This window comes from Triticum aestivum, chromosome 1B, assembly GCF_018294505.1.
Source record: "Triticum aestivum cultivar Chinese Spring chromosome 1B, IWGSC CS RefSeq v2.1, whole genome shotgun sequence".
Lineage (NCBI taxonomy): Eukaryota > Viridiplantae > Streptophyta > Magnoliopsida > Poales > Poaceae > Triticum > Triticum aestivum.
Genome location: NC_057795.1, coordinates 401,266,558 through 401,281,374, shown reverse-complemented (window position 1 = coordinate 401,281,374; position 14,817 = coordinate 401,266,558). Strand labels below are relative to the sequence as shown.

The window sequence follows — 14,817 nt, the reverse complement described above, 5'->3', positions numbered from 1 at the left end:
CAAATATCTAAAAAGACTTATACTCCCTCCATTTCGATTTATTTGTCGTAGTTTTAATTTAAATTTGAACTAAAACCACGACGAGTAAATCGGAACGGAGGGAGTATTTAGGGAGGGAGGGAGTACTCGACTAGTCCAGTCCTTTGTAGCAACTGGGCCCGTGACCCGGTCACTCGCGTTTTGACGGGCTTTCCTTGGCCCGCGGCCCTCGCTCCCCTAGCTTCTTGCTTGAAACGAGATCACAGCCCTCCTACGCTTTTGCTGGGTCGCGCCATGGCATGCGAGCCGCCGCCGCCGCCGCTGCCGAAGAAGCAGAAATCCCCAGCGGCCGCGCCGACCACCATATGCGCCCTCGGCGACGACCTGCTGCGGGAGATATTCCTCCGCCTGCCCTCCCTCCCCACCCTCGTCCGCGCCGCCCTCACCTGCCGCGCCTCTCTCCGCGCCGTCCGCTCATCCCCCGCCTTCCGCCGCCGCTTCCGCGAGCTCCACTCGGCCCCACTCCTCGGCGTATTCCTCGACGTCTTCGAGTCCGACACTCCCGCTTTCCGCCCGCTCCGCCTGCATTCTGACCCGGACCTTGCCGCGGCCGTCCGCGGCGGCGATTTCCACCTCACCCGACTCCCCGACGAGATCGAGGGCGTCGCCCCCGAGTGGTTAATCCAGGACTGCCACGACGGGCGCGTCGTCCTCGCCAGCTACAAAACCGGGCACATGGCCGTCTACGACCCCCTCACACGAGCCCTGGATCTCTTCCCCAGGCCGCCCGGCGAGATCTGCGAAGACATGTACGTCGAGTACCACGTCCTCCCCTCCGACGAAGAACGCGGCCCGTTCCGCGTCATCTGCGTCTGCCACGAAGCTTGCGGTGCGCAAGCCGCCGTCCTCTCATCAGAGACCGGGGAGTGGCAGGTCTTCCCGTTTGTGGAGGCCGCAGCCATGCAGCCTGGGGACGACAACGAGAAGTGTTCTGGCAACGGGACGCTGGTGAACGGGTCCATCTATTGGACAGACGGGAGCCGAGCCCTTGCGCGCGTGCTGAACACCTCGACATTGCACTTCTCTCGCATCGACCTGCCTCCGCACATCGAAGGGCAAGGAGCGCTCACGGCTGGTGAGACCAAGGATGGGAGGCTCTGCATCATCAGCACCGTCAAGCTCACACTTGTGGTTTGGTTCCAGAGAACCGATGATGATGGTGTCGAGAGATGGACGCAGCACAAGACATTTCCGTTAGAGCAGGACATTCATGCGCACGATCACTGCTTCGACCATGATCACATTGCGCTGAAGATTCTGGCGATTGTCAATGGCTTTGTGTACTTGTCTACTTACTGTGAGCCGGATCGCGATTTGCCTGGTTTGTTCCTGTCCTTCTGCCTAGAAACAGCAAAGCTGAATAAGCTCTGCACTATCCTTTACCCTAACAGTTTGTATCCCTACATCATGGCGTGGCCTCCTTCTTTGGTGCTCAACGAGGTGAGTCCTTGAATCAAGGTCCTTGACAGGCCGTCTTCTGCAGAAATACAAAATCTCCTACTTTTATTGCACCCTTATATCTCATGGAGATCTGACATGGTAGTATATTTATGAAAACTAGAAACAAATTTGAGCTTACTTCCGTGCATCGAGAAGTATTCGATAGGGATCAGCAACATTTATAAATTGTCAAGTGGGAAATGACTTGTTTTTCTAGTGTGCTTCGAACGACGGTCATTATTTACCTTTCTCTTATAATATGTATTAACGTATTAAATGGTTTATCGTATAAATGTTAAGTGACATGCTGACCCTGATTATATATCAAACGTAAAATTGGCATGGATGAAATTAATTAATTTGCTAGAGTTTGTGTTCCATTACTTTTAGAAGTACGTGTAGTTAGAAACTCATCCTCTCTACGATTGGCAGTTGAGATATTGGGACTGATAAGTACATTGTACATGCGGGCATAACAATCTCTAGAGGCGATTAAAAAAAAACTCTAGAGGCGATCCAGATTTTGACTTGTGATGATAAAGCAAAAAAGCATGCAGGATGGTAACTAATAACTAGTGCTGTCATTTGGATTGCCAGAAGAAAGTCAAATTCCATGTTAATCTTGTTTCTTGAATTCTGCAAAAACAGCTTATCCAGGGTAGCTGATTGCATGTTTTAAAAAAAAATGCAGCCCACCAGAAACTACTGAAGTGACATGTGCTCAGTGCGCTGCATCATTCATACGCACACAGAAAAAGGAACATCTGTACAAGTTCTTTGATGCTACAGAGCTTGATGAAACTACTGAAGCAACATGATCTGAAAATGGACAACATGATCTGAAAATGAACATCATGGACAATCCATCTCTTGCATGTTTTTCAACTATACTTCATGGATATCTGAAAATGCTTCTAACTGTTGTGTCTTTTGTGATATAATCACAAATGCAGTATTTCCTGAAGGCCCAATTCCACTATACCAAGAACCAGTATGCTAATTTGTTGCTTATTATTGGCATTACAGGAAGTTTCTCACAGGTACGAGTTCATTTAGCAATGTTTACCTACAACGTCTTCAATTTATGATCGATTATGTGCTTGATTTCACTTGGTGCGGCAAAAGCAGTTTACGATTTATGATCTATGCAGCTGACCATGATGCCTTTCTTAGCGCCGAAGCTGGGTGAGCAGAAGCTACTTGTCGTGGCACTTACAGGGAGCTGCGTGCATGTAAGGGCATTGTTATGGCATAGTCCTGTTAGTTTTTCTTATATAATTCTCCTGCAAGAACAACTTGCCAATGTGATTTGATCTAGCATGTATCTTGCAGGGATTCCTATACAGCATTGCATGGTCATTCTGGGTATGCAACTGATCAAATGGTGGTCTTGTGAATGATGGCTATTTTTTGGTATTAGTCGTACTAATTTTTTATGTTTTGTTGAAGGTCCCTTATCTTGCTGCAAGCTGTGTGATTCTAAGCATTTTGGTCGGCCCTTGTGTGAGTAATATCTATCAGCGATTGCCTCTTTTGCTTTTATTTTCGGTTCGTGTAACCATGTCAATAGTTTGTTTTTATTGATTCTATTCTTTAACAGATAAGGAGCATTGTATCAAAAAAAGTAGGGCCTTCTGAGCAGGTACTAATCTAAATGTACATAATTTAATCCATGACTAAATGAAGCTGCTTATTTCCACCAAGATATTAGATACCCTTTGTGAATCAATTTCTCTTTTCCAATGTTTATTTTAGGGAATGGTTCAAGGCTGTATTACAGGAATCAGCTCAACTGCAAGTGTCATATCTCCTCTAGTTTTTACTCCGCTCACAGGTAAGCATCTGTCGTTATCTTTGCTTAGCACATCTAAACTCACAACAGATTATGTCTAGCATGTCCTTCTTACTTCTTTCATCCCTATGCCACTTCCCACAAGCTTAGCCAAAGATGTCATTAGCTATAACGTTTTTTTTTCCATTGGTTTGACAGCATGGTTCCTATCAGAGACCACACCTTTCAACTTCAAAGGTTTCAGCCTGGCTTGTGCTGGATTTGCTACGGTAGGCTCCCTAATTGAACATTGCTATGAATATGGTTAAAATATTGTGCTGTGGAATTTAAAACTTACTGCACACTTTTTGTTTAGTATATATTTCTTGATTTTTATATATGAACTTCTATTGTACATCCTTGCAGTTGGTGGCACTCATAATGAGCATTAATATGAGGCCAGCAGAGGTTCAGCCAGATACCAGATAGAAGAACTACTGAATACATGTCGATGTACATATGGTAGATGCCTATAATGCTAATACTCTTACTCAGTATCAATAGCCGTGGTCAATTAAGGTAGCTGTTCCATCCTCTGCAGTAGGGACAGCAAATAGCAGTGTAAAGTATCAAAAGTAGAAGCAGATCCACAGGCTTCAGTTTGTAAATTGTATTCGATAATTGACACTACAAGTACAAGGTCAATTAAAATTAGCTGTTCCATCCTGTGCAGTTGACAATAGGGCAGCAAATAGTGGTGTAAAGTATCGAAAGTAGAAGCAGATCCACAGGCTTCAGTTTGTAAATTGTACTCAATAACTGACACTACAGGTACAAGGTTGATTCGACATAGCTAATTAGTTGCGAGTGTAAGGCTGGAGTAAACCAAGTATGCATAGTTAGCACAATCGTTGTGCAAGAAACAGACCTTTTGCATGGGATGCACATTGATGGTACTAAATGTTTTACATTGATTTTTTCTGTCACACGTTATGTCCTAACAAACATAACATTCAAATTAGAGGAATAAAGTTATGTGGGTCACTGACCTGTTAGTGCAGGATTTTTTGTCTTTTTTCTTCTCCACAACTGCATTAACATCCAATTCTGTAAACCCAAGTTGATCTGCTGCACAGTGAAATATTAAGTAAGTTCGAAAGAAACAAACAACTTCAAACTATACATCTAGCAATTATTCCAAATTGGACCAAATAACACAGATGAACTTATATCAATATCAATTTTCAACATCCTCTTCATCAGACCATTATAGCTTAACAAGCAACGGATATGAATCAAACAAAATGCTTAGCAAGCAAAGTGGAAACAAACCAAACAAGGTTACTCATGCAAGCGCGGGACATTGAAGAACACAGGTGCAATTTTCCACACAAAAAAAATTGTAATTGCAAAGTATTTGCTTCTTTCTGTTAAAAAAGTAGTGCCGCCAAAGCTGCTCGGTTGCACATTTTCAGAAGATGCTCGCACGCTATGTCCATATTTCGAATTTCTCAACAAAGTACCCTTTTTGGAAACACACATATCTTAACATAGATGAGAATCACAAGCTACATAGGCACACTAATACTATTATCATCCATGAAAATGGAGTAATTATTATCGTATATACACAATTTTGCAATATCCCCCAAGGACAATTGATCATTGGCCTCTATTCTCCAGAGCCATCCGAGGTTTCTTCATCCTCATCACTCTCATCAGACAAGTTATCTCTGTTTGTAGCTCGCAGTACAAGATTAAGCAATTCTGTGTTGTCTTCAAGATCCTCGGATGAATCTTCTCCAGCCGCTGGTTGCCTACGTCGTGATGCCAGCACGTGCCAGACCAATTCCTCCGGCAAGGCAAATTGCCAGAGCTTTGCTTTCCTCTTTCGGGGCTTCAACTGGAACATACATGTGATGGTAAGATAAAAGCAAAAGGTTCCAACTTAAAATCTACACCAACAAATTAAATTTCTTCCCAAGACGAATGAGAATGAAAAGGTAAATTATTGTCTAATGTCCAGTAATGGCATATTTCAAAGCCTGTGAACTTTGATGTAGTGGCATGCTTCAAAATCAAAGAATAGTAATGGCATATTTCAAAACTAGAAAGTTTGTGGTGGCATATATCAAATTTACCCTAGAATTTACATCTCAAAGGCTAAAGAAGGGTTCTGAATTTTCAAGAGGAAAGAATATATAGTCTTGTAAATTCTTTCTACAGATTAAACAATTTTTTTTCTTGGTACAGAACTAATTATCAGTCAGCTCTTGAATTTGTTTATTATAAATTATGAAGTTAATGTTACACGTAGGATAGAAAATAATAGGCCATTAGAAGTTGAGATGATAAGAGCCATATAAAATGCCGGGAGATTTACCTCCTCAACATTAACCACTTGTGCTCGTTCAACGGCAGAGGGAGTCCATAGCTTCACATCATTATCAATTCCACTGCTTGCAATTGTCATAGCATGAGGATGGGGCTCAATACAATTGACTATGCATTCATCACCCTCCATTGCCCGTAAAAATTTCCCATCTCTCTTCCTCCAAATAAATAACCGACCACAGTCTGACCCACTGGCAACATATTCATGATTTGGCCCAATAAAAGTCACACCCTTCACAGTCTCACAATTGCGATGCCCAACATATACCTGAGGCGCAGGTCGATCAACATCTTCACCGGATGCAAACACTATTGAGTTGGACCCTTCACCGCCTCCAATTTTGACGGATGATTTTGGGTCGGGTCCCAGCCCTCCATTTTTAGGGAAGAGGTAAATATTCTCATCATTGTAAGATACAAGCAACTCACTCTGGTGAGAGAATGCTAACCCTGTTATTCCAACATTCTTATTGCCAATAAGATGTGGTGGACAATAACAGTCAGATGGCTGAGCGAAATCAGATGATCCACCCGACTTGCATTTACGGGTGTCGTAGACACGAGCATAAGAATTGGAGGCGTGATTGAGTAGATCGCTTGGGATGAAATGACTGATTTGACAAGTGCCGTGCGGCCGATGGTAGTGATATTTTGGCCGTCCCAAGTGGCCAATTTACTCGCCGCCTTGTCCTCAAGGTATTGGAAATCCACCTTTCTGAGCCACCAAACAAAGAGAGGCAAGCCAAGATACTTCACCGGGAAAGTAGCACGAGTTGCAGGCAAGCTCTGAAGAGTGTGCCCAAGATTAAGATGACCACATCGAATTGGCACAACGGAGCTTTTCTGAAAGTTGGTGCATAGACCTGTCACTTCGCCAAAGCCTCTCAAGATGGAAGCCAGATTGTCAACATCCCTTTTGATAGGAGCCAGAAAAACAGCAGCATTATCCGCATATAGGGAGGTTCTCACCGTAGGCCCCCGCCCACGTATCTTGTGAAGAAGGCCTTTCCGGGTTGCCAAATCCAGAATCTTATGCAGCGGATCAATCGCGATGACGAAAAGCAGGGGGGAAATGGGGTCCCCCTGCCGGAACCCCTTCCCATGCTTAATGGGAGGGCCGGGGATGCCATTTAAGAGAATACGAGACGATGACGAGGATAGGAGTGCGGCAATCCAAGCCCGGAACCTATCCGGGAAACCCAAACGCTAAAGGAGATCTAACATGTAGCCCCACTTGACAGAGTCAAATGCCTTTCTTATATCCAGCTTGAAAAGAAGAGACGGGGTCTTGCACTTGTGTAAGCGCCTAGCAAAATTACGAACGCACATTAAGTTGTCATGTATGCTACGCCTCTTTATGAATGCACTTTGCGCGTTGGAGACAAGGCAGTCCATGTGTGGAGCCAGCCGGAGCGAAAGGATCTTGGCAATTATTCTTGCGATGGCGTGGATGAGACTGATAGGTCTGTAATCAGAGATGCCTTCCGCGCCCTCCTTTTTGGGCAATAGCACAACATTGGCAGAATTCAACCAATGCAGGTTGGAGGTGTGGAGAGAGTCAAAACACTGGATGACTCTCATGACCGTAAGCTTGATGATGCCCCAACACTTCTTGAAGAAGACCCCCGTGAAGCCATCCGGACCGGGCGCCTTATCACTAGGCATCTCCTTTATGGCCGCCCAAACCTCATCTTCCGTGATGGTGTTGCCTAGGTCGTGCAAGTCATGGGTCTCTATGCGAAGCTCCTCCCAGTTGAAGTCTTTGTTGCTACTGCATCCTGTACCCATGATCTCGGTGAAGTGGGAATGTATGATCTTCTCTTTTTCCTTGTGTTCGGTCACCCACCCATGCACATGTTTGATCCAGTGAATGTGGTTTTTCCTCCTTCTGGCATTGATGCATCGGTGGAAGAATTTTGTGTTTGCATCCCCATGCTTCAAATTTGCCAACCGAGCACATTGACTCTTCCTAGACCTCTCAAGAACCGCCAAGCTAATCACCCTCCGCTTGAGTCTTGTGCGCAAGTCTCGCTCCTCAGGAGAGAGAGCCCTTTCCTCTTGCGCGATGTCGAGGTGTAGAATCACAAGCAGGGCCGCATGGAGCTGAACCTTAGCCTTGAGAACAAGTTCTTGCTCCACTTAGATAGACGGATCGCAGTTTTTTTTAGCTTATGGTACAGAACTTGGTACGGCTCCGAGTGCCCGACGCGCTCGTCCCAGGCCTTTTGCACTACCTCGGAGAAGCCAGGCAAAGAAGCCCAGAAGGTTTCAAACTTGAAGGACCTAGGCCTTCTGGGCCCTTTATCATCAGCAAGCAGCAGGGGGCAATGGTCGGAAAGTGAAGATGACAGAGCATGTAGGACATGGGTGTTGAAGGTCGTATCCCACTCCGCATTGCAAAAGAAGGAGTCAAGCTTGCAGAGAGTTGGGTTGTTCCGCTCGTTGCTCCAGGTGAAGCGCCGATTCTGGAGGTGAATTTCCTTGAGCTCACAAGATTGTAACGCAGCCCGAAAGCGATTGATCCTACGCCGGTTGAAGATTCTCTTGTTTTTGTCGCGTGCACGGTAAATTTGGTTGAAATTCCCAAGGGCCAGCCATGCAGTCCCATTAGGAGGCTTGTGGGAGATAAGCTCGGCAAAAAACGCATCTTTGCAGGCGTGGTCAGTTGGCCCATAAACAGACGTGACCCTAAAACAGACGTCAGTCGCACGGGCACGAACCGTACCAGAGAGGCAATAGGTCGATGCAGTGATATCGAAGACGTCGAGGACCGTGTCATCCCAAAGTAGCAGAATCCCTCCCCTAGTCCCCAGAGCCGGGCGTTGCGCAAAGCCTTGAAGCCTGTTACCACCAAGGAAGGCAGCAACGAATTTATCAATGCAGCCAAGCTTAGTCTCTTGCAAACATACAAGCTGGCATGAGGAGGCTGCAATCGTCGCGCTCAAGAGTGCTTATAAGTTAGCTTCAGATGAATTATACAATGGGCATGTTTCTTCTTCAAGTTCTCGGCCTGATGGACGACGGCAGGGCTGGAAGGCCCTATTGTCATGTGCGTGTCCTCCAAAAGTTCTGAGCTTCACTTGGCGACTCGCTACAGACTCGTTGGCCACGTGGTGTAACAAGAGGAGAAGAAAACTTGAGCTTGATGCGACTTGCCCCATTTGCGGATCGGAGGAGGAGGAATCCTTTCACACTTTTTTTACCTGTATCAATGCTAGAATGCTATGGAGGGATGTTTCTGAAGAATGGATGTTGCCGGATGTGACCTCTATCACAAGATCTGGTGAAGATTGCTTCATTCAGTTTTTATGCCTGTTGGATGAGCCTACTCGACTTCGAATATTCATGTTGTTTTGGCGTATCTGGTATGTGCGAAACGAATTGGTACATAACAAACCTGCACCTCCAACTGATGTTTCTGTCAGATTTCTCTCTAGCTATCTGGCTTCACTTCAATCTGTTATAGATCATCCTAATGCTGATCATATTAAAGGCAAAACCCCTGTCCAACTTTACCTCCCATGTACCTCACTCACATGCAATAAAAGTTCAGAAAATGGTACTTGTTGGAGGCCCTCAGCTATTGGGAGAGTCAAACTAAACACAGATGGTTTTGTTCAAGATGGAGTAGGTGGAACAGGCATGCTATTGCGGGATCATATGGGTGAAATTATCTTCAGCTCCTGTAGGCATTTATCCTCATGTGATGATGTGCTCGAGAGTGAAATCTTAGCTATCCGTGAGGGGATCATGCTAGCTCTACAATGGAGCAATCTTCCAATTGATATTGAATGTGATAACCTGACGGCTGTCAACATGTTGAAAGCAGAGACACAAACATATCAAAGTACGCGTTTCTCATTCAGGAGATTAAAGCTAGCATGTCGGAACATAGCTCTTGTATTACTCATATACGTCGAAATTGTAATTTTTCTAGTCATGCTTTGGCAAACTTTGGTAGGACTCAGGGTAGAACAATGGTGTGGCTAGGGTCTGGACCAAAGGATGTGTTGGATGCTGTCGAGCGTGATATAACCTTGATTGAGTAATACAATAATTATTTCGCAAAAAAAATGTCGACAAGTACTCCTTCGAAGAGTAGCATTCTACATGTATCTTTTTTTTACGCCGGTAACTGTCACACATGTGGCATGTAGTAACACCGTCCACATGTTTTTCGCACTAAATTTGCCATCCAAAAAAAACAAATCTCAGAAAAACTGAAATTTGCCATCCAAACAGAATTTTTTCATGCTTCACAACTAAAGTTGTCATCCTCTTGTAACTAAAGTTGCCATAAAAAAGTGTGGGCGGAATTGCTTCGTGGCACACATGTAGGCGTTATCATTTATTTTTTTAGACAAGCATTCTACATGTTTTTTTTTCGAGACAAGCACTTTTTTAGGATAGACAAGCAGTCTACTCCCTCCATTCCCAAACATAAGTCTTTTTAGAGATTTCAGCAAGTGAGTACGTACGAAGCAAAATGAGTGAATCTATACTCTAAAATATGTCTACATACATTTGTATATTATAATCCATCTCAAATATCTAAAAAGACTTATACTCCCTCCATTTCGATTTATTTGTCGTAGTTTTAATTTAAATTTGAACTAAAACCACGACGAGTAAATCGGAACGGAGGGAGTATTTAGGGAGGGAGGGAGTACTCGACTAGTCCAGTCCTTTGTAGCAACTGGGCCCGTGACCCGGTCACTCGCGTTTTGACGGGCTTTCCTTGGCCCGCGGCCCTCGCTCCCCTAGCTTCTTGCTTGAAACGAGATCACAGCCCTCCTACGCTTTTGCTGGGTCGCGCCATGGCATGCGAGCCGCCGCCGCCGCCGCTGCCGAAGAAGCAGAAATCCCCAGCGGCCGCGCCGACCACCATATGCGCCCTCGGCGACGACCTGCTGCGGGAGATATTCCTCCGCCTGCCCTCCCTCCCCACCCTCGTCCGCGCCGCCCTCACCTGCCGCGCCTCTCTCCGCGCCGTCCGCTCATCCCCCGCCTTCCGCCGCCGCTTCCGCGAGCTCCACTCGGCCCCACTCCTCGGCGTATTCCTCGACGTCTTCGAGTCCGACACTCCCGCTTTCCGCCCGCTCCGCCTGCATTCTGACCCGGACCTTGCCGCGGCCGTCCGCGGCGGCGATTTCCACCTCACCCGACTCCCCGACGAGATCGAGGGCGTCGCCCCCGAGTGGTTAATCCAGGACTGCCACGACGGGCGCGTCGTCCTCGCCAGCTACAAAACCGGGCACATGGCCGTCTACGACCCCCTCACACGAGCCCTGGATCTCTTCCCCAGGCCGCCCGGCGAGATCTGCGAAGACATGTACGTCGAGTACCACGTCCTCCCCTCCGACGAAGAACGCGGCCCGTTCCGCGTCATCTGCGTCTGCCACGAAGCTTGCGGTGCGCAAGCCGCCGTCCTCTCATCAGAGACCGGGGAGTGGCAGGTCTTCCCGTTTGTGGAGGCCGCAGCCATGCAGCCTGGGGACGACAACGAGAAGTGTTCTGGCAACGGGACGCTGGTGAACGGGTCCATCTATTGGACAGACGGGAGCCGAGCCCTTGCGCGCGTGCTGAACACCTCGACATTGCACTTCTCTCGCATCGACCTGCCTCCGCACATCGAAGGGCAAGGAGCGCTCACGGCTGGTGAGACCAAGGATGGGAGGCTCTGCATCATCAGCACCGTCAAGCTCACACTTGTGGTTTGGTTCCAGAGAACCGATGATGATGGTGTCGAGAGATGGACGCAGCACAAGACATTTCCGTTAGAGCAGGACATTCATGCGCACGATCACTGCTTCGACCATGATCACATTGCGCTGAAGATTCTGGCGATTGTCAATGGCTTTGTGTACTTGTCTACTTACTGTGAGCCGGATCGCGATTTGCCTGGTTTGTTCCTGTCCTTCTGCCTAGAAACAGCAAAGCTGAATAAGCTCTGCACTATCCTTTACCCTAACAGTTTGTATCCCTACATCATGGCGTGGCCTCCTTCTTTGGTGCTCAACGAGGTGAGTCCTTGAATCAAGGTCCTTGACAGGCCGTCTTCTGCAGAAATACAAAATCTCCTACTTTTATTGCACCCTTATATCTCATGGAGATCTGACATGGTAGTATATTTATGAAAACTAGAAACAAATTTGAGCTTACTTCCGTGCATCGAGAAGTATTCGATAGGGATCAGCAACATTTATAAATTGTCAAGTGGGAAATGACTTGTTTTTCTAGTGTGCTTCGAACGACGGTCATTATTTACCTTTCTCTTATAATATGTATTAACGTATTAAATGGTTTATCGTATAAATGTTAAGTGACATGCTGACCCTGATTATATATCAAACGTAAAATTGGCATGGATGAAATTAATTAATTTGCTAGAGTTTGTGTTCCATTACTTTTAGAAGTACGTGTAGTTAGAAACTCATCCTCTCTACGATTGGCAGTTGAGATATTGGGACTGATAAGTACATTGTACATGCGGGCATAACAATCTCTAGAGGCGATTAAAAAAAAACTCTAGAGGCGATCCAGATTTTGACTTGTGATGATAAAGCAAAAAAGCATGCAGGATGGTAACTAATAACTAGTGCTGTCATTTGGATTGCCAGAAGAAAGTCAAATTCCATGTTAATCTTGTTTCTTGAATTCTGCAAAAACAGCTTATCCAGGGTAGCTGATTGCATGTTTTAAAAAAAAATGCAGCCCACCAGAAACTACTGAAGTGACATGTGCTCAGTGCGCTGCATCATTCATACGCACACAGAAAAAGGAACATCTGTACAAGTTCTTTGATGCTACAGAGCTTGATGAAACTACTGAAGCAACATGATCTGAAAATGGACAACATGATCTGAAAATGAACATCATGGACAATCCATCTCTTGCATGTTTTTCAACTATACTTCATGGATATCTGAAAATGCTTCTAACTGTTGTGTCTTTTGTGATATAATCACAAATGCAGTATTTCCTGAAGGCCCAATTCCACTATACCAAGAACCAGTATGCTAATTTGTTGCTTATTATTGGCATTACAGGAAGTTTCTCACAGGTACGAGTTCATTTAGCAATGTTTACCTACAACGTCTTCAATTTATGATCGATTATGTGCTTGATTTCACTTGGTGCGGCAAAAGCAGTTTACGATTTATGATCTATGCAGCTGACCATGATGCCTTTCTTAGCGCCGAAGCTGGGTGAGCAGAAGCTACTTGTCGTGGCACTTACAGGGAGCTGCGTGCATGTAAGGGCATTGTTATGGCATAGTCCTGTTAGTTTTTCTTATATAATTCTCCTGCAAGAACAACTTGCCAATGTGATTTGATCTAGCATGTATCTTGCAGGGATTCCTATACAGCATTGCATGGTCATTCTGGGTATGCAACTGATCAAATGGTGGTCTTGTGAATGATGGCTATTTTTTGGTATTAGTCGTACTAATTTTTTATGTTTTGTTGAAGGTCCCTTATCTTGCTGCAAGCTGTGTGATTCTAAGCATTTTGGTCGGCCCTTGTGTGAGTAATATCTATCAGCGATTGCCTCTTTTGCTTTTATTTTCGGTTCGTGTAACCATGTCAATAGTTTGTTTTTATTGATTCTATTCTTTAACAGATAAGGAGCATTGTATCAAAAAAAGTAGGGCCTTCTGAGCAGGTACTAATCTAAATGTACATAATTTAATCCATGACTAAATGAAGCTGCTTATTTCCACCAAGATATTAGATACCCTTTGTGAATCAGTTTCTCTTTTCCAATGTTTATTTTAGGGAATGGTTCAAGGCTGTATTACAGGAATCAGCTCAACTGCAAGTGTCATATCTCCTCTAGTTTTTACTCCGCTCACAGGTAAGCATCTGTCGTTATCTTTGCTTAGCACATCTAAACTCACAACAGATTATGTCTAGCATGTCCTTCTTACTTCTTTCATCCCTATGCCACTTCCCACAAGCTTAGCCAAAGATGTCATTAGCTATAACGTTTTTTTTCCCATTGGTTTGACAGCATGGTTCCTATCAGAGACCACACCTTTCAACTTCAAAGGTTTCAGCCTGGCTTGTGCTGGATTTGCTACGGTAGGCTCCCTAATTGAACATTGCTATGAATATGGTTAAAATATTGTGCTGTGGAATTTAAAACTTACTGCACACTTTTTGTTTAGTATATATTTCTTGATTTTTATATATGAACTTCTATTGTACATCCTTGCAGTTGGTGGCACTCATAATGAGCATTAATATGAGGCCAGCAGAGGTTCAGCCAGATACCAGATAGAAGAACTACTGAATACATGTCGATGTACATATGGTAGATGCCTATAATGCTAATACTCTTACTCAGTATCAATAGCCGTGGTCAATTAAGGTAGCTGTTCCATCCTCTGCAGTAGGGACAGCAAATAGCAGTGTAAAGTATCAAAAGTAGAAGCAGATCCACAGGCTTCAGTTTGTAAATTGTATTCGATAATTGACACTACAAGTACAAGGTCAATTAAAATTAGCTGTTCCATCCTGTGCAGTTGACAATAGGGCAGCAAATAGTGGTGTAAAGTATCGAAAGTAGAAGCAGATCCACAGGCTTCAGTTTGTAAATTGTACTCAATAACTGACACTACAGGTACAAGGTTGATTCGACATAGCTAATTAGTTGCGAGTGTAAGGCTGGAGTAAACCAAGTATGCATAGTTAGCACAATCGTTGTGCAAGAAACAGACCTTTTGCATGGGATGCACATTGATGGTACTAAATGTTTTACATTGATTTTTTCTGTCACACGTTATGTCCTAACAAACATAACATTCAAATTAGAGGAATAAAGTTATGTGGGTCACTGACCTGTTAGTGCAGGATTTTTTGTCTTTTTTCTTCTCCACAACTGCATTAACATCCAATTCTGTAAACCCAAGTTGATCTGCTGCACAGTGAAATATTAAGTAAGTTCGAAAGAAACAAACAACTTCAAACTATACATCTAGCAATTATTCCAAATTGGACCAAATAACACAGATGAACTTATATCAATATCAATTTTCAACATCCTCTTCATCAGACCATTATAGCTTAACAAGCAACGGATATGAATCAAACAAAATGCTTAGCAAGCAAAGTGGAAACAAACCAAACAAGGTTACTCATGCAAGCGCGGGACATTGAAGAACACAGGTG

At 44.7% G+C, this 14,817-nt stretch overlaps 3 protein-coding genes across 3 annotated transcripts; 2 read left to right on the top strand and 1 right to left on the bottom strand.

Moving 5' to 3' along the window:
• The first annotated feature begins 247 nt into the window (after positions 1-247).
• On the top strand, positions 248-4,175 carry LOC123127349 (uncharacterized). The gene is made up of 9 exons (XM_044547004.1): positions 248-1,479; positions 2,433-2,519; positions 2,631-2,711; positions 2,812-2,844; positions 2,929-2,982; positions 3,080-3,121; positions 3,235-3,313; positions 3,470-3,540; positions 3,677-4,175. The coding sequence occupies exons 1-9, from the start codon at positions 274-276 to the stop codon at positions 3,737-3,739; spliced, it is 1,716 nt and encodes a 571-aa protein (XP_044402939.1). The 5' UTR covers positions 248-273; the 3' UTR covers positions 3,740-4,175.
• A 549-nt stretch (positions 4,176-4,724) lies between these two features.
• LOC123078762 (DDB1- and CUL4-associated factor 8) lies at positions 4,725-7,432 on the bottom strand. Its single transcript, XM_044501369.1, has 3 exons — positions 6,972-7,432; positions 5,634-6,255; positions 4,725-5,153 (listed from the first exon to the last, which is right to left on the bottom strand). The coding sequence occupies exons 1-3, from the start codon at positions 7,430-7,432 to the stop codon at positions 4,923-4,925; spliced, it is 1,314 nt and encodes a 437-aa protein (XP_044357304.1). The 3' UTR covers positions 4,725-4,922.
• Positions 7,433-10,435: 3,003 nt separating this feature from the next.
• Positions 10,436-14,363, top strand: LOC123127317 (uncharacterized). Its single transcript, XM_044546971.1, has 9 exons — positions 10,436-11,667; positions 12,621-12,707; positions 12,819-12,899; positions 13,000-13,032; positions 13,117-13,170; positions 13,268-13,309; positions 13,423-13,501; positions 13,658-13,728; positions 13,865-14,363. The coding sequence occupies exons 1-9, from the start codon at positions 10,462-10,464 to the stop codon at positions 13,925-13,927; spliced, it is 1,716 nt and encodes a 571-aa protein (XP_044402906.1). The 5' UTR covers positions 10,436-10,461; the 3' UTR covers positions 13,928-14,363.
• Positions 14,364-14,817: the final 454 nt, after the last annotated feature.

What these genes read in the sequence shown, in the direction of transcription:
- LOC123127317 (XM_044546971.1), top strand. Translation starts at nt 10,462, where the DNA reads ATGGCATGCGAGCCGCCGCCGCCGCCGCTGCCGAAGAAGCAGAAATCC. An exon ending in GCATTGCATGGTCATTCTGG is followed by an intron (nt 13,033 to 13,116) that starts GTATGCAACTGA and finishes GTTTTGTTGAAG; the next exon opens with GTCCCTTATCTTGCTGCAAG. An exon ending in AAGTAGGGCCTTCTGAGCAG is followed by an intron (nt 13,310 to 13,422) that starts GTACTAATCTAA and finishes TGTTTATTTTAG; the next exon opens with GGAATGGTTCAAGGCTGTAT.
- LOC123078762 (XM_044501369.1), bottom strand. Translation starts at nt 7,432, where the DNA reads ATGGGTACAGGATGCAGTAGCAACAAAGACTTCAACTGGGAGGAGCTT. An exon ending in AGCATACATGACAACTTAAT is followed by an intron (nt 6,256 to 6,971) that starts GTGCGTTCGTAA and finishes TTGTCAAATCAG; the next exon opens with TCATTTCATCCCAAGCGATC. An exon ending in AAGTGGTTAATGTTGAGGAG is followed by an intron (nt 5,154 to 5,633) that starts GTAAATCTCCCG and finishes TGTATGTTCCAG; the next exon opens with TTGAAGCCCCGAAAGAGGAA.
- LOC123127349 (XM_044547004.1), top strand. Translation starts at nt 274, where the DNA reads ATGGCATGCGAGCCGCCGCCGCCGCCGCTGCCGAAGAAGCAGAAATCC. An exon ending in GCATTGCATGGTCATTCTGG is followed by an intron (nt 2,845 to 2,928) that starts GTATGCAACTGA and finishes GTTTTGTTGAAG; the next exon opens with GTCCCTTATCTTGCTGCAAG. An exon ending in CTTGTGCTGGATTTGCTACG is followed by an intron (nt 3,541 to 3,676) that starts GTAGGCTCCCTA and finishes ACATCCTTGCAG; the next exon opens with TTGGTGGCACTCATAATGAG.